This window comes from Terrapene carolina, unplaced genomic scaffold (genome assembly GCF_002925995.2).
Source record: "Terrapene carolina triunguis isolate 2854851 unplaced genomic scaffold, T_m_triunguis-2.0 Scaffold42, whole genome shotgun sequence".
Lineage (NCBI taxonomy): Eukaryota > Metazoa > Chordata > Testudines > Emydidae > Terrapene > Terrapene triunguis.
In genome coordinates, this window is record NW_020664393.1 from 14,752,709 (window position 1) to 14,778,756 (window position 26,048).

The 26,048-nt window shown below is 39.5% G+C and overlaps 2 protein-coding genes across 3 annotated transcripts in view; one reads left to right on the forward strand and one right to left on the reverse strand.

Moving 5' to 3' along the window:
* The window catches only part of MMS22L (MMS22 like, DNA repair protein), a 133,753-nt gene extending 127,246 nt beyond the window's left edge, over positions 1–6,507 (forward strand). Inside the window, exons 23-25 of the mRNA XM_024192653.2 lie at positions 835–931; positions 1,963–2,130; positions 6,158–6,507. Coding sequence (XP_024048421.1) covers positions 835–931; positions 1,963–2,130; positions 6,158–6,239 — 347 coding nt within the window. The 3' untranslated portion in view covers positions 6,240–6,507. The remainder of the gene's footprint in view (positions 1–834; positions 932–1,962; positions 2,131–6,157) is intronic.
* Positions 6,508–12,123: 5,616 nt separating this feature from the next.
* Positions 12,124–26,048, reverse strand: part of KLHL32 (kelch like family member 32) — a 142,318-nt gene continuing 128,393 nt past the window's right edge. Inside the window, exons 8-10 of one of the 2 annotated variants that reach the window (XM_029912261.1) lie at positions 23,940–24,132; positions 21,497–21,591; positions 12,124–12,309 (exon numbers count right to left, since the gene is read on the reverse strand). In XM_029912261.1, coding sequence (XP_029768121.1) covers positions 12,124–12,309; positions 21,497–21,591; positions 23,940–24,132 — 474 coding nt within the window. Of the gene's footprint in view, positions 12,310–15,566; positions 16,756–21,496; positions 21,592–23,939; positions 24,133–26,048 lie in introns of those variants that run through there. The other variant, XM_026652917.1, reaches the window with a different exon arrangement.

Sequence of the window (26,048 nt, forward strand, 5' to 3'; positions counted from 1 at the left end):
CCAAGACCAGGAACCCAACATAACCCAGGGTTGAATACAGCTCCAAATTTATAAAAGAAGAAAATAAGCTTTGCAAATTAGTATTATCCCAAATAAATTGGGGTGGAGGGAAGGATAAATATATTGAGTACTTTTTTTGGGGGGGGGTGGGGGGAGAAAGCGAGAGAGAAAAAAGACAGTAGTACTGTTGGTGATAGTTGATAGTTCCTGTTCTTGGTTTTGAGCAGGGTAGAATGGCCTGACTGCTTCCTTCTCATTCGGAGTGGGAATGATCTAAAGAATACAAACAAAACCCAAACTGAAATATATACCTCCATTTCCATGGAGCGTGTATGTCTTGAGGGGACAATGCTTAAAATATACATTTCCCCCTTTTAAAAAAGACAGTGCTTAAAATCTGTGTATTTCAATCATAACAGTGGGGAGGTCAGAGTTCTATGGCAGTGGTTCTCAACCACGGGTCCGGGGGTCCTGGGGGGCCATGAGCTGGTTTCAGGGGATCCGCCAAACATGGCTGGCGTTAGACTTGCTAGGGTTCAGGGCAGAAAGCCGAAGCCTGAGGTCCTGAGTTCCAGCACCTGGGGCTGAAGCCTGAGCAACTTAGTTTCGCTGTGCCCCTTGTGGCATGGGCCCCCGGGCAATTGCCCTGCTTCCGACCCCTTAATGCTTTTATATGGAGAAAACCAGATATTGTGGGACATGGAGTTTTTATGGAATGTTGGAGGGGCCTCAGAAACCCCTTTTCTGTTGAATAAAAGAAATGATTCTTTTATGTGATTCGTTCTGTTCTTTATAGCCAACTTAGCTTGTGTTTTTTTTTGTTTTTTTTTACAGTTAAAAAACTATCTAGCGAGATTCTGCAGTATATGGTAGAAGGCTGCCAAGCAGGGTTGGGAAGAGAACCTGCCACCCAACTGACTTCTGTGTTTAGGTAACCAGAAAATACGCCAACTGGCAGTGCAGCTATTGCAAAGCATTTGACAGCAAACATATTTTTTTAAATAACTAATTATCCCTAACCTAATGCACTGTTACTTGTTTATGGTACTTAAATTATTGCATTCTTGGCAGTGGTTTAAAATACTGGTTGGCTAAAAAGTGAAAGAAAAAAATACAAGTTTTCCTGTGGATTCCATACTGTTTTGAAAGATAAACAACAGAGGGATGTATTGCAACCATAATGGGAGAAACTCCTTGGGCGAATGGTGAAGCATGTTGTCAGAGGCCAAGTTGCCAAAGTGTACATTCCTAAATTGAAAGGCACATCTGACTTTTTTTTGCTTTTACATTTTTTATTATTGAAATTCCGAATTTGTGACATTCAGATTTTTCACCGTGAAAATTGAGCTTTTTACCAAACTTGACAGGATTGTATTGCCCATGAATCTCACTCTCCATGCACATATAGTGAACAAATTGCATGAGCCCAGTGCCCAAAGAAATTTTGCAAACATAGACCCTGATCCTGTATTGTATAGTGTGCAGGCTGACAGCTGGGTGGACAGTCCCATTGAAATCAGTAGGGCTCTTTGCTGGAACACAAGTCTGCCCACACGCTACAAAAAGCAACTTTTTCAGGGGGCATTTTATGTCCGATTTTGCATGCCCTCACCTCACCATTCTGACTATTATATATATATTTAAGCCCTGATCCTGCAAGCTCCTCCACGCAAGAAGACGCCTGCTTCAGGGCAGAGTGCCCTGGATGAAGGGGTCAGCCCACATGGAGCAGCTTGCAGGATCTCCGGACTTTAAGTTTCACTGGTAAAAATGTGTGCATGTACATGTTGATCCTGTAGCATTAGCCTTTAAAAATGCAGCCCCTAAAGTCTTTTGTATAAAATGAAAACTTCCATGCATTCAAGATGGTTCTGCTGATCAGACTCTATTGGTGGTTGTTTCTTTGCACAGTCTCTATATCTAGTTTTGACCTTGCATGAAGTGCCCCTGTTTCTCCTTCAGGCAATTTATCCAGGACTATACCACAGTATATGATCATCAGGTTTACAGCATCCTGGAAGTAGTGGCAGTCTTGGATCAGCCCCTAGTTATCAGTCTGATTCCAACAATATCACAGTCCCTGAAGGATTCAGAGCACAAACAAGGGCTTGGCAGAAACACTGCACAAAGGTACATTTTGTATTATTATTGCTTTTTGTCAGTGAACAACAGAGGTGTATTCTCTTGATGGATGGCAACTTTAGACTGCAGCGTAGATTTCGTGTAACTGATGTGTAAGTACGTTCAGCCAGAAATTTACCTTTTTTTAGAACTTTAGCACATACAGATAACTTAGAATTGTGAAATGCTTTCTCAGATGTTTTGACACCAAGCTTACAAAAACACACACAGTAATTTAATGCAGAGCCTGCTGGCTTCCATATAAATAAATAATGGTTATTTATATTACATTAGCACTTAGGAGCCCACTCATGGACCAGGACCTCTTTATGCTACATGCGATACAAACACAAAACAGAAAGTCAGTCCCTGCTCCAAAGAGCTTACAATCGATTTAGTTCCTTAGTTGGATTGTGCTATAAATCCCTATTTTTAAGGATTTGTACTCCAATTTTAGTGTAAATATCTGATTCAGGCTTGGCATAAGAAATATCCATGGATTAATTTTAAGGGTTTTTGTACACAGTATAAAATAAAAAAAATAAAAGCTGGTGATTTCAGAGCTTTCAAAAAATCCTTTCCTCAGAGTCATTTTAATTTTATATAATATAAACTGAAAATACTAAAATTAAAACAAAAAGAGGATACCAAAATATACTTTACAATGAACCAGAACTTCACCAGTAATGTATGATTTCCTAGTGGAGCATGAGAGAAAGGGTCAAGAAATCAGTCTTGTAGAGTGGATACAGTCATGCAGGATACATATATTAAGGAAGATGCTCACTTAGAGGATTCTAAATGAGGAGGAACGATTCCATCTTCTCATGCATAAAAGTATAATTTGTCTCACTTTTATAAGTCAAGAAAATAGAATGCATGCTGTGGTCCTAAGCACTAGTAAGAGATTGGTGTTCAGATTTTTTTTTTTCTACCAAAGTAAGAATAACATAATGAGGGAGCAGTACTTTTCTGTAATAAGGTAATGTGTTCCTTTTCATTCCCTTGATACAGAAAGGAGAGGGATGGAGGTTAAAATTTAAAGGGAGGAAAAATACTGAAAGTCAGGAGTTTTTTTTAATTGAGTAATATGCACATTAAAATGTGTAATGTTTGTTCCAACATGAGTACAGTGTTTAACCATGTAGAATATTAACTCTCATAGGTCCCAATTATTCTTACATTTATTGGTTTTTGATCTAGCTAAGGATCAAATATGTAAATTTACTATTGGCGTTTCCTATTCAGCTGGGTATTTAGGCATATGACTGTAACTAACGTCACTAAGCGGTGTGAATAACCCTCACCCCTGAGTGCCGTAAATTATACTGACCTAAGTGCAGGTATGGACAATGCTATGTCTGTGGGAGAAGCCTGGGAGAGCTTCTCCCGCCAACGTAGCTACCACCTCTCGTGGAGGCAGGAGTTTAGCTGACAGGAGAGCATCTCCACCACAAGCGTTTCAGTGACACAGCTGCAAGTGCTGTAGTGTAGATGTAGTCTTAGTCTCTAGAAGTGCTTAAAATTATGTTGTTGCTTAAGTTCTTTGCTGAGTGGGGCTAGGGCTACTGAAAGGGTGAAATCCTGGCTCCATTGAAGCCTTTGCAAGTTTTGCCATTGATTTCAGTGGGGTCTGGATTTTACCCACAATGTGTAAAGTTAAGCAAGTGTGTAACTCTTTGCAGGATTGGGGCTATAAATATTATATTCATTTTGTATTTTATACAGTCATACAAACTCCAGCTCATTAAATATGTACAGTGTCTAAGCATATTTTTCAGTCATTGTCCATGCTACAAGTTTCATTTTCAACAGAGTACAAATGAAAGGAGTTAAATATAAAATAAAATATGATGCTTTTTATTCAGTTTCTCTCCTTTTAAAGCCCCTCTTACCCTCCACGAAAAAATAGTTGCTTCTATTTTAAGTAAGTACATGCTGTGTTAGACTGCTATTCCACTATTCATAGAAGGATTTTCAAATTCCCTCAGTTTTTTCTTTTGATCATGTAGTCTGTAGACACTTTTATATAACATTTTTTATACTGTCAATAAAGCAAAGCTCATCCATTTGCTAACAGACCGTAAAAAGACAGTTTGTTTGAACTTCCCCAAGAATATACTAGGGGATTACCAAACTGTCAAGTTTTCTTTAGTAATAACTACTCTAAGATCTGGTGTTAATGTTCTCCACAATGTTTTCTCTATACATGCGTAAAAACTTTATTAATAAACTGCTTCCCTGCCCACCCCTTTAAGGTGATCCATGAATAAGGCTATGATTTTGTCATGGATATTTTTAGTAAAAGTCATGGACAGGTCACAGGCAAGAAACAAAAAATCACGGAAGCCGTGACCTGTCCCTGACTTTACTAAAAACACCTTCCTGACAAAATGGGAAGGGAGGAGGGTCTAGCACCCTGCCCCTTCCCCTTCCCCTGCCTGCAGCAGCTGGAAGCTGCAGGGTCTCCCTGCCAGCGACGGAGGCTGGTGAACTGTGTGGGGGCCTCTTTCAGTGGCCGCTGAGCAGCTCCGGTATCCCTCTGCCTGCAGCCCAGAGGTGGCGGAGGGGGGCGGATGACACCAGCTGCTCACAGTGGCAGCTGGGGAGCTCAGGGGTCCCCGCCAGCACTGGCAGCTGGGGAGCTTAGGGGTCCCTGCGGGTGCAGGCAGCAGCCTACGGAAGCTGGGCTGCTGCAGGAGTCCCCTGCTGCTGGCTTCAGCAGATGTTACGGAGCATGCTTAGTACACTCTAAGTAGCACATTCAGTCAGATAGCAGTTTTTTACACTACAGGGCGGCTGGTTAGCTGAGAAGGGCCCTCAATGTGACAAAGGTCACTGGAAGTCACAGATTCCGTGACTTCCGTGACATAACCATAGTCTTATTCATGAACAATGAAAATACAGTCATCCTCGTAAAAAGCTTTCTTTCTCAAATCTAGATCCTCTAAGCATAAATATCTATGTATATAATTTTGCATTATTCTATGTATGCTTACTATATTTTGTTAAAGTTCAGATCCCATGTAAATCAGAACCAATGCCAAGAAATTACACTGGTAATGACACTATCAAATGTTATGGTTTAACATGAAAATTACAGCAAATATATGCAACCTATTTGTAGAATTGAAATGACTGAGAAGGATATTTTGTGAAGAAAAATATAGAAATATTTCATATCTGTTCTTTACATAAATGTCTTCATGGATAATTAACTAATGATATGGTGATATCTTTAACCTTCTTTCTAAGCCCATTGTAGCAACCTGTCATAGTGTGCCGTTTTGGAACCACCACTCCATGAACTACATACAAAATATCCTAAACAAAAATTAAATATGTGGTAACATAGTGAGCTCTGTACGTGATTCTGGTTTTGAGCCTCAGCTAGACAAGTAAATACACAATTTAAAATAAAGAAGTGTCTAGCTTAGGAGGAAAGTTTACTTAGTAAATGGAATATCTTCAAGATCTATGTACCAAACAAACTAAAGGAAGTATTTCTTCACACAACGCACAGTTAACCTGTGGAACTCTTTGCCAGAGGATGTTGTGAAGGCCAAGACTATAACAGGGTTAAAAAAAGAACTAGATACATTCATGGAGGATAGGTCCATCAATGGCTATTAGCCAGGATGGGCAGGGATAGTGTCCCTAGCCTCTGTTTGCCAGAAGCTGGGAATGGGTGACAGGGAATGGATCACTTGATGATTACCTGTTGTGTTCATTCCCTCTGAAGCACCTGGCATTGGCCACTTTCGGAAGACAGGATACTGAGCTAGATGGACCATTGGTCTGAGCCAGTATGGCCGCTCTTATGTTCTTAGGTGCCATGCCATTCGATCCTTGTTTGCCCCTCAGCCAAACTTTGCTAAAAATTCATAGTAAACAAAGCAATTGCAGAAGTGAGGAAGGAAAAAGTTCTGGTTTTACCTCACGTTACGTGAAAAGCTTGCATGAAAACTGTATTTTTTTACTCTTCAGTCCTATGAAATTGTTTAACTAACATATTATATGCTTTTGTTTTTAACAGAGAAGCCTACAAAAGACTGTTATCTCGCCTTACAGCAACTGGTCAAAATGAGATACTAAAACTGGAAAATGAGACAAGTTAACGATGTATTGGTGATTAATTCTTTCCCCCTGAAATGTTTGCACACTGTTACTGCCTGTACTGTTATTGTAATGCACTATCAAAGTTGTTTATCTTTACAGATAGAATCTATTTAATGCTTTTAAAAAGTTAAGCTGTTTTTCCAATAGCATTGGTAGCGTTTGACTATTGCCAGAAATATGAAGAGTAATTCAAATATTTTGTCTTTCAGTTGATGACTGAAAGATATTGCAAATTCATTAAATATTAGAAACATCCATCTAAAATTCACAAGAAGTCACAAGACAATGTGTGGGATTTTCAGTAGAGCCTAAGTGACTTAGCTCAAGTCCCATTGACATTGTGTGTTTTGAACAAAATTTTAATTTCTAAATTTTTAATGGGAAAGTGTTTTGTAGATCAGAAATAAGTGTGATGTGTAGAACTCTGGGGGTCAGGCAGCAGGCTTTCATACTGAGCACACAAAGGCACTTCATGTCAGTATGCTGAGCTCAGTGAATGCAATGTCTTCACCAAAAGCTGGGTCAGGGTTAGGCTATCTTACGTTAATAGAAAGGCTTATGTATGTGTTGCACAGAATAGAGACAGGTGTCCTAACCTTGCTCTTGTATTGAAACCTTTCGGGTCTTTCAGGTTCCTCATCTCTGTTGTCCTGGGGGGAGGGAGCAAGCAAGCAAGTCTCAGGTTCCTGAATATCAAGGAGATCTCCCATTCTGACTGAAGTGGTAATTTCCTATTCTTCCTCTTATCCTGGATTTAAAACGAACTAAATTAAAAATCTAGTTAAATCCACAAAATTTGATGTGAATTTCATTAGCTAGTTTAACTTAGACGAAGGATAAAGGGAGAGAGCGAGAAGGCTGGTGCACTTAGAAGAACTGATTTCAAAATCTTTAGTTAGTTCAGACTGTGTTTAACATTGGGTGAGTCTGGCTAGATGGATTTCTCAAACATCTCACTGTGTCCTTGATCCTTTCTCTAGTCCGTCATAACTTTTCTCTAAATAAAATAAAAGTTCCTTAACTTTAATTTAAGATTCTGTAGAATTCACATCTTTCACTTGACTCATTAACATGAGTTCCTAAGAGTTATTCCTGTGGCATGGGAAGTGGCGTGTGTGTACCTTCTGACAACACCATTGAATTGGTTATCTATTTTTAAAGTTATTCAGCCTTAACTTTACAGAGTTAATGGGGGAGGAAGAGAGACTATTTTTGTGTAACAACTACAGCTTCAGAAATGTCCCTACAATCTTGTTCAGAGCAGCATCTGTTTTGTTACAGTGCTCCTATCAAGTAGAAACAGATAATCTTTTCCCTAAATCAGCTATTGTTACGTCAGATAATGTAGTAACTAAAAGCCTCTTTAGGCTACTTAATAGTGCAGAACATGGAGGTTCTTTTCATTATGAAAGTGACTTATTGAACTTGTGTTGTAAGCTTCTGCACCTGGAAGGAGTCTTATTCATCTCAAGAGGCTTGTGCTTCTAAAAAGCTTTTTTTTTTTCCCTTCAAGAAAACTCTCCAAATGAGATTAATAGAGATGCCTTCGAAATCTGAGTTTTATCACACAGTAGGTAGCAGAACAGATGTCTTACTGTAGTATTACTTCCTGAAAGTAAACCCTTCGACTTTTAAAGAATAGGTAGAGTAGGTATTGTAACAAATTATTTAATAGTGTGCTCAGTGAGGTTTTTAAAGGTAGAGTGGATACTGTCTGTAAAGTTTCTAAAAAAGCAACAATGCTTTATGAAAATGTGACATAGCTCTTGGTGCATGAGACACTAATTTAAACAGTTTGGAAACTATTGTTCTTTTCTGTCAAAAAGTTAATGCAAACAGAAATAAAGCATTTTGCATGATATCACTTAACTACTGTCAAGCAGGCAATCTGGTATAGTTTAATTATTTGGTGTGGACAGGGACAGATGTGACTGACTGACAGTCTTGCTAATAAAGAGAGCAAGGCTTTTGCAGAGTATTATGGGGTAGGGCGGCTTGTCTAGTATACCTCAAAACACTCCACCCAAATATTTCACTAGGAGAAAGGCTGCTGAATTAAAATACATTTAAGGAAAATTAAAGTAAGTCTAAAACCAGCCGTCTATTGTGTATGTCTGTTATATGTTGTAGCTGTAAAGACCTTTTAAGGTACTGAATATTGCATGAGTGTATAGAAAGTATATTTAATGTTTTTATACTTCCTTTAACAACACATCTGAACACTTTAAAAGCAGAAGTACTTCCTTTTAAACAAACCATTCATTTATAAGCTACTGCAGACACATCGTGGGAGGCACTGTGCACCTGCAGATCAGTTGTACATGGGGCCATTTGCAGAGGAGATCCCAGACAAGGTAGAGATCCTTTCCTGTTCCCTGGAGAAGATCTCAAGAGAGTCTCTGCGGCTAGCTGCAGAGCAAGAGGGATTTTGGGCGGGACTGGAACTGCCCAACTGATTTGTGCATTTGTGGATCAGCTGAGCCAAAACCCCATGCAAGGGGAGCAATGGGCCACATTTGTATCTCCTCCCCATTTATGGTAGCAGGAGTTTTACCCAGCTCTTCAGGCATCCTGCCTGCAAGGGACTGTAGATTCTGTTCAGCCCTGCAATATTTTAAAATGGAGTACTAAGTCCTTTTATGCCAGCTTTGCTCCATCCCTGTGATTTGGCCCTTTGCAGGTTTCCCTTGGGGGAATCCTCATTTGTATAGTAATAGAGCAGTGCCGCTCCAAAAAACATAATAGCAGAAATGGTCTCCATGTTTTGTAGAACATTGCTAAAGCAATATTGCGCTTAGGTGTTTTATAACATTTGTGACTTATTTCCATAATTAAGAAGAAAACCCAGAGAATAAGACTGTAGCTAGGATTGCTAATGGAATTCAACAAGACTTATACGGGTACGCTTTGTCCAGCTCGTTTTATGAATATGTGAGCTGGTGACTTTCTAAGACATTTATGACATTATTCACCAGCATCCCCACAGCAATGATTGTAATCACATCATTGCAGTATTCAATGGTATTTTGATCAAATATTAAATTTCTGTTAAAAAGTTTTCAAAACTACTACAGTGGCTCATTAAATGTCATTTCCCTCCCCCCCACCCTCATAAAAAAAAATAAATCAGCAGGAGTGCTGCTGTCAGTGTAACAAAAGCCTCATTTATACATCTTCTACTCTGATAGCTGCTTCAGTACTGTTACTGTGTGTGTATATATGAGGCAGGCTTTCCTCGCTGAGACACACAGCACTAATAACTGGATAAAAATAAAATACCTTTTTAATATATTTCCTCTATTACTGAATTCAGGATACTGATCTCCTCTGATCCATCACACTTTGGTATAGAACAACTGTCCAATATGCCATGCCAAACTGCAGATTCCTTTTTTTTTTTTTTGAACCCTAAAATGATTATCTAAAAGAATAAGAAAAGGAAAAAAGCATTGTTAAAAATTCACACTAACTTCCATTATTCCCATGGAAATGTCCATCTATTTTTTAAAATTTTCACATTTTTGTATTGTTAGTGGAAAGCAAGAACAAGATATATTAAATTATGCCTCGCTTCCATGTTCACTGACAAAAAATGAAGTGAGCGGGCATTTCCTAAGATGAAATAGCTCATAAGATAGCAAATTTTACCCTTTTATGATGGAATAAGGCAGTGCACACATGCAAAGAATAAAGATCTGTACAGTATTTGGTGTAATTATACAGAACATGAGCTTCCAGTAACATACACCACTTACATTGTCATTTATGAAAACTTCCATAACTGTCCATTTAAATGGAATTGCCATATTTCCCTCAAGAAATGGATAATAGGCATTACTGCAGTCGTCTTTTTCCCTCTTCTATAGCTTCTGAAAATTAGATATGTTGGGAGGTTTTTTAGGAACTACATTTCATCATAATTTATCTTAATTATTTTTAGCTGCTGCTGTATTTAAAATGTGATGTAATCAGCCCTTCTGTTAGAAATGGTTACAAAAATATACTGAAGATAAAAACCCAGTGTGGTGTCAGCATGTCATAGCGGAGTTAGATTGTTGTAGAATACACAGAAGTATGAATGGTTAGGAAGTGAGTTTTGTCTCAAAAAACTTCTTTGAGCTATGTATAAAACAAAACCTTTTGAAGGTGGTGGTCTCCCACTACACAAATGAAAAGCAACTGTTAACTAAAAGATCCTCATTCTGTATCTTGATCTATATCGTCTTGTTACAGGTACAGGAATTTGCCCACATCAAAGGGGTTACAGGATTGGGAACAAAATTCACTAAGTTTTCTAGACCAACTTGTTAAGCCCTATAGTGTAGTTCCTGGAAGAGCTTGCCTCTTACATTTGAACAGGACATCACTGTATAAGTAAGTTATCCTAGTACCAACTGAATACCCCATATTTATCAGTTGTAAATTGATTTCCCTCATGTCTGTTTTGGTAAAAAGGTTAATATAAAATTATCATCTTAGCCCATGTGATGAATTCTGCGAGCAACATCAAAACCTGGCACAGCTAGTTCTGTAAATTAGACGTCCATACTGTAGGCTTATATTTCACAGTTGATATTATTTATACACATATGTCTTAAAGGTACATATTTATTTTATCAGAAAATAGTCAGAAATTGGCTGAAGGGCAAACATTCAATACATTAAAAAAAATACAAGCAACTTAAATTCACTATGGAATTATAGGAGAAGTGTGGACATGAAGAAAAATTGAGATGATGCAACTTCCATTTCGTATAAGCAGTGTGATGTTGCTAAATAATGCCTTAGACAAGCAGCGCTCCTGCAGAAGGTATCTTGATTTCTTCATATATTAATTTTTTGAGTTCTGGCATTATAGAAAAGCTGCTGTAGCTTTGCATTATAACAAGATAATCTCTACTGAAAATACCACTGAATACTGACATTCTCTCCTTTTCTTTCAAAAATTATTTTGAAAAAAAGCTAAGTAATTTCCCCAGAAACAAAATATTATCCTTTTACATAATCTACATTCTTAAACTGCCTGCCAAGTCCTCCTTCCCTGCAAACTCTTGACTGCAGAGGAAGTATTTTAACCTTGCCCTCTTAATTTATTCTACATTCTAATTTTCAGTAAACAGATGCCGCCTTTTTTTGCATTTGTTCCACATTCTGCCTATGTTGTTTCTGCTTGTGTGCACATTCAATTATCTATTTCTTCCTGATTCTGCAACTGATGTACTAAATTTCTATATTAGTAGGGGGGAAAAAGAACCCTAGGCAAACCTCAAGGCAAAACAGTACAAACTTTTGTAATTCTATCTCAGGTCCAGGTACTCTACCTGAAAGCTAATAAGTCATGAATATACAGCATACAATAGATATACTGGGATTTAAAAAAAAATACATATTCTACAACATTTTTGTCATACTGACAACTGGGCCATAACATCTCAATATTTCTTTGGTCAGTGCTTGGATGTGAAATGCTCAAGGGAAAATGAAGATGCTGTAGAAAGTAAAGTTGATGTTATCTGTGTTCTTTCATCTGTGTCAAACCAGTGTCTTAGCACTATGCTCGGGAATCAGATAAGCCACACAAGATGGCTGAATTTCAGTGATGTGGTGCCTATAGGTACAACTGATAAAACACCTCCATATCCTTTGGGACTAAATGCCCTCTATAAAAGGTAAATATTACTCTTTATGGGTGTGACCTAAAAAGTAGACCACAGGAGAGAGAGATACAAGTCTTAGACGCTTCATTACTGCTCAAGATCTTGTGGCTCAAAGATCTATTTCCAGATGCTAGCAAATTTAGTCAATAAAAATAAGACTGCAGTACCCACATGGCCTCTATCCCAACAATTTATAGACCCACTACTGAATTATTCAGTCTTACCGCTATTTCCCCTTGTTAAGATGATGAAGAGGCTTGAGTGAGTTGTTATTGCTTGAGATCTTGTCCATTACTCCACATTCTTTTCTCCAGTTGGAAGCCCAAGCGAATGATGTTACCATCAGCTTTCTCACTGTTTTCTTCTCACTCCTAGAGTAGACTGGCCATGTGGAAAACATTCTTTTCCTTTTCTGGTCCAAAAGTAAAGTGACAACTTAAGGCTCTGTCAAAAAATAGCAGTTGGACAGATCTTCTATTCGACCACAGTGTCAAAACTGGTGACTTGGCAGGAACAGATGCTGGGTTTGATTCACTCCAAGATTTGCATTGGCAGAAGATTAGGTAAATTTCACACCACTGAAGTCTCTGTGGAGACTGGGCCTATGGAAGGCACCCACCAACACCAAGGATCCTGCAGCCCATCTAGCCTCAGAAATGGGCGGCACTAGTTGGGGACATGTGCTGATTCAATTGCATCCACTGCACAGCCTCTGCCAGCAGGACTCCTACAGAACCCCAGCTCCTAGTCAAAGCTGCCTTCTCCAAACCATCACCTGCTCACCCCCAATCCTCCCGAGAGCACAGTATACCCCGCTGGCACCAGGGAGAGCCTCTTTGCATAATCTCTCACCTGGTAAAAGATAAATGGCACTCCCTAACTTTAGGCACTGAAAAGTAGAATTCCTCCTCTCTCTTGGAGTCAGGTATAAATCTGCATGTTCTATAACTGAAGCTGCAAATAGCACAGCATGCAAAAGGTAAGTGATCAACATGAAAGATGTCTCTGATTGCTGGAGTCTGATGATTAGAAACCAGAGCAGAATCCTGACACTAATTGCAGCATAGGCTGTGTCCTCAAGCTCTGGAACCATACAACTAATTTAATGCAGTTGCACAGCTGTTTAAAACTGCTATTCACCAGGATAGACAATTGATGAGGACAACCAGAACAGTAAAAGTGTTGAAAGATCAGAGCAAATGTGATAACTTTTTCTTGCCATATACTCTCCTGTCGGTTGGTCCTTGACCTGTATGGCACATGCAGCTTTGCATAAGGAAACTAATGCCACTCCAAGTTCTTGAAACTTTCTACACAGCCTGCTGCCATGGATAAACGGCCAGTTAAATAAATGGTAATCCTCTGTCCTTCCGAAAGAAACCTTTTAACTATAACTTCACAGCTATGGCTAGCCGGCCATACAGGGGACTGGTGAGTGGACTTGGGTTTACAGAAATTAAAATACTAAAACAAGAAAACTTGAGGTGTAAATGCAGAAAATATCCTGGGAACTTTTGTCTGTCTCAGTGCTTTACAAACTTCAATAAGTTCTCCCAACACCAGTGAAATGGGTAGTATTATATACACCTTTTCCAGATGGGGGAAATCAGCCTAGAGGTTGATTAGTGATCAACGGCTCCATGTCTAGTTGGCAGCCAGTTTCAAGCGGAGTGCCCCAAGGGTCAGTCCTGGGGCTGGTTTTGTTCAATCTCTTCATTAATGATCTGGAGGATGGCGTGGACTGCACTCTCAGCAAGTTTGCAGATGACACTAAACTGGGAGGAGTGGTAGATACGCTGGAGGGTAGGGATAGGATACAGAGGGACCTAGACAAATTAGAGGATTGGGCCAAAAGAAACCTGATGAGGTTCAACAAGGACAAGTGCAGAGTCCTGCACTTAGGATGGAAGAATCCCATTCACTGTTACAGACTAAGGACCGAATGGCTAGGAAGCAGTTCTGCAGAAAAGGACCTAGGGGTTACAGTGGACGAGAAGCTGGATATGAGTCAACAGTGTGCCTTTGTTGCCAAGAAGGCTAACGGCATTTTGGGCTGTATAAGTAGGGGCATTGCCAGCAGATCGAGGGACGTGATCATTCCCCTCTATTCGACATTGGTGAGGCCTCATCTGGAGTAGTGTGTCCCACACTACAAGAAGGATGTGGAAAAATTGGAAAGAGGCCAGCGGAGGGCAAGAAAAATGAGTAGGAGACTGGAGCACATGACTTATGAGGAGAGGCTGAGGGAACTGGGATTGTTTAGTCTGCAGAAGAGAAGAATGAGGGGGGATTTGATAGCTGCTTTCAACTACCTGAAAGGCGGTTCCAAAGAGGATGGATCTAGACTGTTCTCAGTGGTACATGATGACAGAACAAGGAGTAATGGTCTCAAGTTGCAGTGGGAAAGGTTTAGGTTGGATATTAGGAAAAACTTTTTCACTAGGAGGGTGGTGAAGCATTGGAATGGGTTACCTAGGGAGGTGGTGGAATCACCTACCTTAGAGGTTTTTAAGGTCAGGCTTGACAAAGCCCTGGCTGAGATGATTTAGTTGGGAATTGGTCCTGCTGTGAGCAGGGGGTTGGACTAGATGACCTCCTGAGGTCCCTTCCAACCCTGATATTCTATGATTCTATGATTCACTCATATGCAGAACTGATGTAAGAAGCTGGGGGCCCTGACTCTCAGACCATTGCTCTGATCACTTAGTCCACACTCCCTAGACAATAAAACACTTGAGGCTACTGGAAAATACAAACAACTTGGTCCTGGGAATCCCAAATACAAAGCAAGGCATAGACCTTATAGATTACTTTCTAAAGTCAGGGTAAGTTTTCAAGAATTCCTGTTCTGTATTGAGAAACTAAGAAATGCCTCTGGATGCAGGAGACGAGAGAAAAGCAAAATCAAAAATTCAGTGACCTTCCAGACCCATGAGCCATGCAGTTCTACATACAATTGGTGTGTGTGTGTGGGGGGGGGGGGGAATACCTTGATCTAAACTTCTTCACAGCTGAGTCTTCATGGAAAGAAAGTATTGTCAGTGCTCAGATAATCATTCCAGGTGACAAATATACAGTTAGATCTCTTCTACCCAGTCTACATTTAAGTTGTCTAGGACAATTGACAAAACAATTTTTTATATAAAATCTATGCTGACACATTGAAAAGGTGAAGTTTCCTAAGGACAACTCCAAGAAGGAGAATCAGATGGGATAAGTGGAACTTCCTTTTATCACTAACAGTAGCCCTGAAAAGACTTACCATCTGTATGATCAAATTTATTTGACTCAGTAACAGCTCTCGATGGACTAAGAGCAAAATGCTCCTCTCCAAAAATACATTGGGTATTCCTAGATGCTATTCTGAACTTGAAATTACCATGAATAGCAGCAGGAATTCTATGTTCTGAGATATGTTCAAATGTTATGGTGGTGCAGGACCTATAAGTACATAGATCAGAGAAATGCACTGTGCCCTTAGGTCATCAACCAAGAGGTTTAATAGTATTCTTGGTTAATATTTACAAACACCCATGTCACATATATGCAAATAAATGGCAAAAACATCAAAAAAAAAAAAAAAAAAAGGGCCGGGGTCACAATAGCCAGAGAAAACCAGAATATAATGGTTTGGTTTTATTATTATAAATTGTACATATGCCTGGAGTATTGCATGGAGACACTCTATAAATTGAAAGAATAAATAAAATATTGACTTTATTATACACCGATTTAGCCTCTGGAGGCCAGTGATTTGTGGTACCATATGTTGGACAAAATGAGACTGTTCATTGAGAATTGTAAATAGTACATATGGTAACCCTTTACAAACTGGCTGTTAAAAATATTAAGTGAATGGTGCATTTTAATTATACAGTAAAGAGGTTATTTCCAACCATTAAAAGATTGCAGGTGTCAGGAAGAATTGACCGTCTGATAGAAGATAACATTTAAAAGTAGACCTTGGTAAATAAAGATAATTTTGTATATCAATTTCTTTGACAAGCAGGTTCAGTACAGTGTTGTACAGTAATAGCCACTGAAACCTCAGTCCTTCTGTATTTCAGGTGAGATGCAAAAAATCAGTTCCTTGGTAGAGGCCCATAATATATTTGGGGGGGTGGGGTTGTTGGTTTTTTGCTTTATTATGCTTCACACTATCTAAATTTCCAATAAGTTTTGTTAAATGAAAAACTTTAGTGGTGATGAAGTTGGGAATGAAGGTCAATGCATTTATCCTTTTTTGCCACAGGTACCTAGCATAATAGAATATTGTCCTTGTTAAGCTTATAAACATTGTATTATATTGTCTTTGAACAGTGCCACTGGCAATCCATTTAATGTGCAGACCCCAAGGAACAATAGGCCAGGCAGGATGCTGAGTGCACTCAGAATGCCTTTCAAAGATGTATAAAGAACTTAAATAGAGCAGGTAATAAGTTGTCACCCAGAGAAAATGGCAAACGGGTTGTTATGAAGTGTATGTTCCTAATTTGGGCCAGAGAGAAACTGCAGACTAGTGTGGAGCCTTTAGTGAAAAAAATGTTCATTTTTTTGTCTGTTGTTATTTGACTTTAAGACAAATGTGTAGAAGATAAAGAAGCAGTTCATGCTTAATTGATCCAAAAGTGAAATTGCTGTATGCAGCGCTTCCCTCCCCCCCCTTTTTGCTTTTATGGATGGTGCATTCTTTTTCTCACACAGTGCCAATCCTGTGGTGAGGCACTTGTAAAGTCTGGAGGTTGGGGCATGTGAAATAGGGAGCTGGAAGGAAGCATGCTGCTATTCCATTAGAAGCAAAAGGAAGTGTAGGCCCGTAGAATACTTCTTCTTTCCCTTCCTTGCTAACATCCAGCACCTGCAGGATCAAAATGCTGAAAATAATATTTCAAGGATCACAAAAGAAATAGGAAACAAATTTGCTGGCACATATTATATACACTTATTAATCCCAAGGAAAGGCAATTTCAGCCCAATGGATTTTATTTAGGGATCAACTGATGTATTAATGTCCATATCACCCAAATCTTATCCTAACCGTCACTTGATAACAAATAGTAAAATTTGATCCCACTTACTAACTGTACACTTGCATGGTTGCACATGTAGAACTCTGCACAGAGATGCTAAACCATTACTACAAAATATGAATCATTTGTCAAACTGGTATTTAGAGGAGCAAGGGACCTCAGGGCTGGCTGAATGACAGAGTAAATGAAGACATACAGAGAAAAGTGCTTTTCTTCAGAAAGAGGGAACAGCATGCTGAATTTGAAAATAGAAGGGCTCATAGTGCTGGTTAAAGCTAGGCAGTGTGCCAGCAACTGAGAGCATATGTAGTCAACACTTACAGCTCTGCCAAAGCACTTTCTCATTTGTTATATTTTTTTCCTTCTAGGCTCAGGTCTCTCTTGGGCAGACTGCCAGTTCTGAGACGGTTCTGTGATGTGGGGAAATGTCCACTCAAAAGCAGGACCCGAAATGCATTTTCACTTGCCATCAAGTAGTATTTGAACAGAGATGAAATAATACTTAAAAGGTCCCACAGATTATAAACAAGTGTTTGTTAGTACGTTTCCCAACTTGATATAGTGCTGTTTGTTACATTTTATGTACTGTACAGTGTTCCGATCCAAGCCATTGTGAATTAATTTTCAATTTAAAATTAACAAATAAAGTATTAAATATGTTACCCCACTCAACTTATCATGGATGGTTCTACAACTGGGGCACTGCATTACGTATATATAGAGCCCTGTGCGGATACAAATTTATATCCACGTATGTGGATATCCGCGGATATAAATCAGTATCCGTGCAACTGCAGCGGTGAAAGGAGCAGAACATGGGGCCGCCACTGCCAGGAGCCAGCAGCTCCTCCAGCGTTGCTATACAGCCCGCAGCCCCGCCCCCAGCTCTACCCCCATCCCTTCCACGCAACTGTCTGCATCTCCTGTCGGGGGCATGCATGCCACTTGAACACAAGAGTGCGACCAGGGACAGCTGCTGATGAGCCTGGTGCCTGCCCCAGTGGGTGGGCTGGGGGCCGTATAGCCGCGCCGGAGGAGCTGGCTCCTGGGAGCGGCGGCCCCACGTTCTGCTCCTTTCGGCGCTGTGGTTCCCAGGAGAGCGCTGCGGTTCCGCGGAGGCCAATTTATATCCGTGGATATAAATTTGTATCCACACAAAAGTGGATATGTGTGTGTGTGTATAAAATGACCTTACTAGATGTTGGGCAATAGAAAATTACATTAGGGTCATAGAAGCAACAAGGAAGAAACCAGTGGGGGAACTGCTCCACATTTTAGATGTCTATACACAAATACAAGGAATATGGGGAAGACCTGGAAATATTAGTACAAAGAAATTACATCTTAAGTGGCATCACTGAAACTTGGGGGGATAAATCATGTGACTAGAATACTGGTATAAAGGGGTATAGCTTGTTCACAAAGGACAGGCAGGGGAAAAAGGGAGGTGGTGGTGCATTATACATCAAGAATATATACACTTGTTCTGAGGTCCAGAAGGAGGTGACTGGCAGACCAGCTGAATGTCTGGGTGAAGATAAAAGTGTGTGGGAGGGAACCAGGGGGGCAACATCATGTAGGAGTCTACTATCAGGAAGAGTCAGAGGTGGATAAGGAATTTCTAGTAAATATAACAAATATCCAAAACAAGACCTGGTAGTAATGTGGGATTTTAACTATCCAGCCATCTATTGGAAAAGTAGTATGGCAAAACAAAATGTCCAATAAGTTCTTCAAATGTATTAGGGACAGTATTGTTTCCGAAGATGAAGAAAATAACAAGGTGAAAGCCATTTTAGATTTGATTCTGGATAACGGAGAAATTGAGGCAAATCTGAAGGTGGAAGGCAATTTGTATGAAAGTAATCATGCAATTACAGATTTAATGATTCTAAGGAAAGGAAGGAGTGAGAGCAGCAGAATAAAGATATTGGACATTGGACTTCACCAAACTTAAAACTGATAGGGAAATATATGGGAAGAAAATGTAAGGGAACAAGTTGTTTAGGAGAACTGGCAGTTTCTCAGAGACAATATTAAAGGTGCAACAGCAAACTATTCTGAGGAGAAGGAAAGATAGGAAGAATAGTAAGATGCTGATACGGCTCCATCACGAGCTCTTTAATGATCTGCAGATTAAAAAGAAATCCTACAAAAAGTGGAAACAGGGACAAATTGCTAAGGATCAGTCCAAAACAATAGCACACGCATGTAGGGACAAAATCAGAAAGGCTAAGAAACAAAATAAGTTACACCTAGCACGGGACATCAAAGGTAATAAGAAGAGTTTCTATGGGTGAAGGAAAATGTAGTTCCACTACTTAGCATAGGAGAACTATTAACAGATGACCTCAAGAAGGTGGAGGTCTTTAATATCTGTTTAGTTTCAGTCTTTCTTAAAAGATAATCGTGACTCAACACAATTAAAATTAACAAGGTGAAAGGAATACAAGCCAAAATAGGGAAAGAACAGGTTGAAGAATATTTTGATAAGTTAGATGTATTCACTTCAACAGAGCCTGACAAAAATCACCCCTAGGTACATAAGGAACTAGCCGAACGAATGTCAGAACGGTTAGCGATTATCTTTAAGAACACATGGAGGATGAGTGAGGTCCCAGAGGAATGGAGAAGGGCAAACATAGCACCTAACTTTAAAAAAAAGGAACAAAGAGGACTCAAGGAATTACAGACCACTCAGCCTAACTTCACTACCTGGAAAGATACTGGAATAAATTATTAAACAATCAATTTGTAAACATCTAGAGGATAATAAGGTGATAAGTAATGGCCAACATGGATTTGTGAAAAACAAATTATGCCAGTCCAATCTACTTTCCTTCTTTGACAGAGTTATTGGCCTATGGGCCAGGATGTTGTAGACATTATGTATTTTGATTTTGACACAGTCCAACCTGACATTCTCGTAAGTAGAGAATTGTGGTCTAGATGAAATTACTATAAGGTGGGTGCAAAACTGGTAGAAAGAATGTACTAAAAGAGTAATTAACAATGGTTCACTGTCAAACTGTGAGGATGTATTTAGTGGAGTCCCACAGGGGCTTGTCCTGGGTGTGGTACTATTTAATATTTTCATTAATGACTTGGATAATGGAATGGAGAGTACACTTATAAAATTTGTGGATAACACCAGGCTGGGAGGGTTGGCAGACAGTATTAGAATTCAAAATGATCTTTATAAATTGGATAATTGGTCCAAAATCAACAAGATGAAATTCAATAAAGGCGAGTTCAAAGTACTACACTTAGGAAGGAAAAATCAAATGCATAAATACAAATGGGGAATAACTGGCTAAGCATTAATATTTCTAAAAAAGGATCTGGGAGTTTATCGGATGAGCCAACAATGTGATGCAGTTGTGAAAAAAAGTGAATACTCTGGGGTGTATTAACAGGAGAGTAGTATGACATGGGGCATGTTGTGTAAGACATGGAAAGTAACCGTCCTGGTCTGCTCAGCAATGGTGAGGCCTCAGCTGGAGTACTGTGCCAGTTCTGGGTGCCACATTTTAGAAAAGATGTGGGCAATTTGGAGAGTCAAGAGGAGAGCAACAAATGACAAAAGGGTTAGAATAACTGGGCATGTTTAGTCTTGAGAAAAGAAGACAGAGGGTCCTGATAATAAGTTTCAAATGCTTCAAAGTTTTAAATTAAGGGCTGTTACAAAGAGGATGGTGATCAGTGTCTCCATGTCCACTGAAGGTAGGACAAGAAGTAATGGGTTTAATCTGGAGCAAGGGAGATTTCGGTTAGATATTAGGAAAGCTTTCTAGCTATAAGGATAGTTAAGTACTGGCATAGGCTTCCAAAAGAGATGGGATCCCCATCACTGGAGGTTTTTAAAAACAGTTTAGACAAACACCTGTCTGGGATGGTCTAGATGACCTCCTGAGGTTCCTTCCAGCGTTATATTTCTGTAATTCTATAATCCCACTTTCATTATTATTATTTACAGCTTTGGGGATCTATGAAGAGCCATGGATCAAGAGGGCAGCTGCTGTTATGATGGAATCTAGAGCAGCAGAAGACTTTACTGGAGAACCTAGTATCAATGGCAAAGCTATCAGCAGTATTTTTAAACATGCAAAGTAATGAACACATGCACAACTAAGGCAGGTTGCGGTGTTCCAGCCCAAATTTTGACCTAGATCAATTACTGGTTATTTCTGGCCTCTTTATGGAAAATGAGAGGGCTGAAAAATTAATAGGACATTCCCCCTCCATTTAGACACTTTAAGTGTCATGGCACCTGGTAATATGCAAGTGCTTTTTTTTTTTTTAACCCAAATCTTGTCAAGAGAGGAATTTCCCAGTCCATAGTCCCAGAAAATTTAATGCAGAAGTATTAAATCTAATTACTAACCTGGAAATCTATTAATATCCACAACATTTCCCAGGTATGTTTTAGAGATTCAGTGACTGCATAAGAATCATCCCTAATCTCTCTCTCGCCACTTCAAATAAATTTTGCTTTTTGATAACAGCTATGCAAAAAGTACCCTTGCAGAAACACTTGAAGAGACTTCAAAAGGAACCTAAATCTCTCACCTGGATACATGCCAAAGGCTCATTTGTCCAAATAGAATAGCCGCCAACTAAATATATTCTTCCATTGTGGACAGCAACGCCAGATTCATTCTGACCTAAAGCAAAGAGGAAATCGAAAGCACTTGCATCTTTTAATTAACTCTGTTAGTATCAAAAGTTGGAGATTTCATTCATGAGATGCACATGGATTTGCTGTAACATGACAGTTTCAGAACTACCAATTCCTGGCAGTTAAAGTGGAGAGAAGGGCTTATCATGTGCTATCCCCAGGAATGCAATTTGAGTGCTATCCTGAAGGACAGAGATGATGCCAAAAACCACACACTGCAAGCCAGGTTAGTAACACTTGAATAGGGAACAGACTGCAAAGTTTAAAGTGTATTAAAGAAAAGTATATTTTAAAAACATTCTTTTCAGTAGCGTAAGAAATACTAGATACTAATACATCTCTGAAGTAGGAAATAAGCCTCATGTGCATGTATCTACAACTGTACGTGTTTGTGTTTGTGTATTCCATATGTTTAATATAAACATACTACTCTAACAAGGTACACTGTTAGACCAATGAAACCAAACTGGCACGTGTGCAGACCTCTTGAATTCTACGGGGTTAGATGGGTATAGCTAAAAGCAGAAGTTATTCTACAAATCTCAATCCTATTTTAAATAGCAAAAGCCTGTTTAAGAAATCCGCGCATGTTAATGACATTCTAGAAAAATGTAAACGCTGTTTAAAACTCAGTGTCCCATCACCAAGCACAGCTATAAGCGGAATCTTTAGTGGCAGTCTCAACAGAGAGGCTGAGCGCTGAAGACACAGAGAGGAAAAAGTACCCTCATCCTTGGAACCATTCCTTCAAGGTCAGGTTTGAAGCACAGGCCCTGCTACTGATCCCGTTGACTTCAGACGTGCTCAGACACATCCAAAGTGAGGAAGCCCACATTGCCACTGCTCCTGTTGTGCTGCCTATTCTGTGCAAGAACAAAGTGTTTCTTTGCCAGAGGCTGTCAACCCTGCACCTTTAAAAGCACTGAGGGGGGAGAGAAGGATGGAAAGGAAACTTAATTTAAAACAAAGTTTAGTCCCGCCCCTGTTTTACCAGTTCCAGGAATCTATCAATAGGAAATAGATTAACTCAATTAAGTCTGGCATTTTGATTCCCTGACTCAGCCACCAAACAGCCAGACATGTGTATTATCTATGTCTTTGCTTCCAGAAGTAGCAGCCTCAAAGTAATACTTAAAGAATGCTGTTGACATCAAGCTGGCCCTTAAAGCAACCTAACTGAAGAATGGATTTGGTGACCACTGTGTATTACTCCCTTCTCCCAACTTAACCAGCTGAGCAAACTCCCTGTTCTCACTGCTGCTCAGCCTTTAGCTCCTGAATCCTTTGTCGGGCTGCATCAAGGAAGTTGTTGTGATACCTATACAAAGGATTCTGAGCAACAACCGAGCAAGATTCTAGGACTCTTACAGCTGATTGAGCAGCCACAAGAACCAGCATTTGGGCGACCAGAAACTCTGCATCTGAAGGAACAGTTGTTCAGGTCAGGCCAATGATTGAATGACCTCAGCATTCCTGCAGTAAGTTTCTGGAGATGCCTCTTTCAATGCGGCTCCCAAGGCAGCTGCCACTGGTTTACTCCTGGGACACATTACTTTCCTGGCATAATGTTGGCTGTCTCTCCCTGCTGCTTATAGTCAATAGTATGTCTGAGAGGCACATCAGACAGTCATGATGCTTGGTAATGTGTGTAGCACAGGTAAATGAGGTGCACTGCTTTGGTAGCTGTTACTGCAATGATCCCTCAAGCTACTCAGGAGGAAGTTTTCAAATCCAACGGCCGTCAATGCTAATCTACTCATCTCTGATTGGATTTAGTTCTAATAAATAAACTCCTTTCTGGCATCCTGTTAAGACACTATTGTGTAGTAATAAGTATGGGACAGTTATGCATCTCCATAAATACTCTGAACACCACCACCACCAGCAGACCCTATAAAACTGCATTTTCAAGGAGTGCAAGGTATAGTTGAATTGCCTTTGTGTACTCAAAAAAGTGAGATATTTCCATTGGTGCAATTAAGCACCTGGTGAAAAGGGAAATAAGATTTAATCATTTTATTATTTTGACTGTTTAACTAAACTCCTTTTAGTTGCATTGTTTTGAAAATGTAGCCTGCAATGCTCCAAAAGAACACTCTTCTTAAATGTTTTGTGCCTGATTCTCTTCTCTCTTAGAGCAGCAAGGGAAAGACTCCTGTTGACATCAATGGGCTCTGCATTGGTTCCTAAATCAGGAGTGGTTCCATTGAAGTCAGTGGAGGTCCACCATTGTAAAAGTGCTGTAAGGGAAGAGAATTAGGCTCATAAAATAAAACAAAACAAAAAACCTCCCACAACATTGCTTTCATTGTACATTTCATGAAAAAGACTTGCCTGTCAACATGTTGAAGCTGCAGCGCGTCCATTGGTCAGTGTCTATGTTATAAGAGTCTATGTGGCGTACAAGAATCCGATCATTATTGTAGTCCAAATCATTCCCGCCTAAAACATAAAGTCTCCTTTGGACAGCAGCCATGGAATGGTACACTCTCCTCTGTAACATGGGGCTTCGGCTTATCCACTTATTCTAGAAATGTAAACAAAGAAAAACTGGTCTTAGGCTCAGCAGTCATTGGAGACTTGCAAGTGCTACGAGTGTCATATATCCCTTTTGCGTAAATATATTGCTAAATCTGAATGTTACTTAGAACAGCAGGTCAACTGATTGGACACCCACACCATAGCTGGCAATCTTTGTAGCTCTGTATTTTAATATTTATCTTTTGGGAGAATTCAGAGGTTTTTTCCACTTCTTTAGAATGTAGCCGTGTGGTAAATGTTGTCTTTGGTTATACTTCAGGCATTGTTGGTTTGATAGGATAAGAGGACAGATGGAAGACACAACCAAATGTTGATTTCTTAAGTGTAACTGAACCATGAAAATGGTGATGCAACAGGAGCACAGGTGAGCCAGGGACTCTTCTCTCATGGACACAACACAGTATTTCCACCATCCCCCAAAACATTAACTTCTTCGTCTTATCTCCCTTAATCCTTTATTTTAGAATATATTGAAAAAATCTTATTTCATGACATATGGTAAATCTGAATTACTCATGGACAGATTTTAATCAAGGGATAGATTCCAAGCAAGGGTGTAGATTACAATTATAATTTTCATCTGTTACACTTATTTAATATTATATTGTATCTGTGCTGAAAGAGTCATGATAAAATTTCTGAAAGACTAAAGGTTTCAGATGTTGCTCTCTCATGTCACTATTAAAAAAAAAAAGCGGTGCAGACGTGTTTCAGTAAGAAAGTATTAGATCTCTCCTCTGTATATAGCATTGAAAACTGGAACAGTAAGCTATATCAGGGCTAGAAGAGGGTTTTTTTCCCCCGCCCTTCATTCAGAAACGTATTTGGTTTTTATCTTTTATCTAAGCAAAGGAACGGGGGGAAAAAAATCTCATAGCATCTTACCAAAGTATTCGTGCATTCCATTTTGTTTTGTTTATCCCTCCATATTTTGATTTAATCATTTATATAAGAAAAATGTTTTTGAATATGTATTAACCAGGAAGGAGGCACTGCAGGAGTTTTACTACTTTTTTAGGGGTAAAAAGACATGAAACTTTAAGAGTCAGAAAATAACTGCTCCAGCTACCTTTAACAGTCAAACAACCTGCTACAAAAAGTCTAATTTAGTAGTGGGAGAAGCTACAACAATTAGTCTGTGGGGTAATTTTTTATATTAAATACCCTGTAACTTGATAACTCAATAGCCTCTGACAGTGGCCTCCACAGTATATAGCTATACATTACAATATATAATATTTGAATATTAGGAATTAATTTTTGCATTAGCAGTCCAGTCCCTTGACACAAGACTATAGACACCATCTGCTTTGCAAAGCCTGCCTGCATCCCCTGATTATATCTTTAGCTTCCTCCAATGCAGTGCCTGCCAGGTGAGCCGCCAAGCACTGCAAAGGCAAAGAAACAGAGGGGCCTGGTGGGGTCATTCCTAATAAGCCAGCGTGTGAATACTAATCAGTGGTGGGGAAGCAGAGGTCACCGCAGCCTGCTTGTTGGCAGGTAGCTGTGTGCTCTGTGGCAGATGGCAGGCATTATCGACTCTCCACAAAGGCCTACCACAGAAACAAGCACTACTGCTGAATGATAGAGTTATTGAGATTCTGTGCAAGATGCAAGCAGATGTGATGTTTTCCAGTACCCACCGTAAACAATATGCCAGCAGAATTTTTAAAAAGAGCATGTGTGTACAAACATGAAGCAGATCTCATTTAAAGAATGCTAACACATTCTTCCTCTTTAACTGTTTGTGTTTCAGACTTGCCCTCCTGCAATTAGCAATTTATGCTGAAGTAGCCAAGCCACAGATATTTTAGTAAAAAGAACAGGAGTACTTGTGGCACCTTAGAGACTAACAAATTTATTAGAGCATAAGCTTTCGTGGGCTACAACCCACTTCTTCGG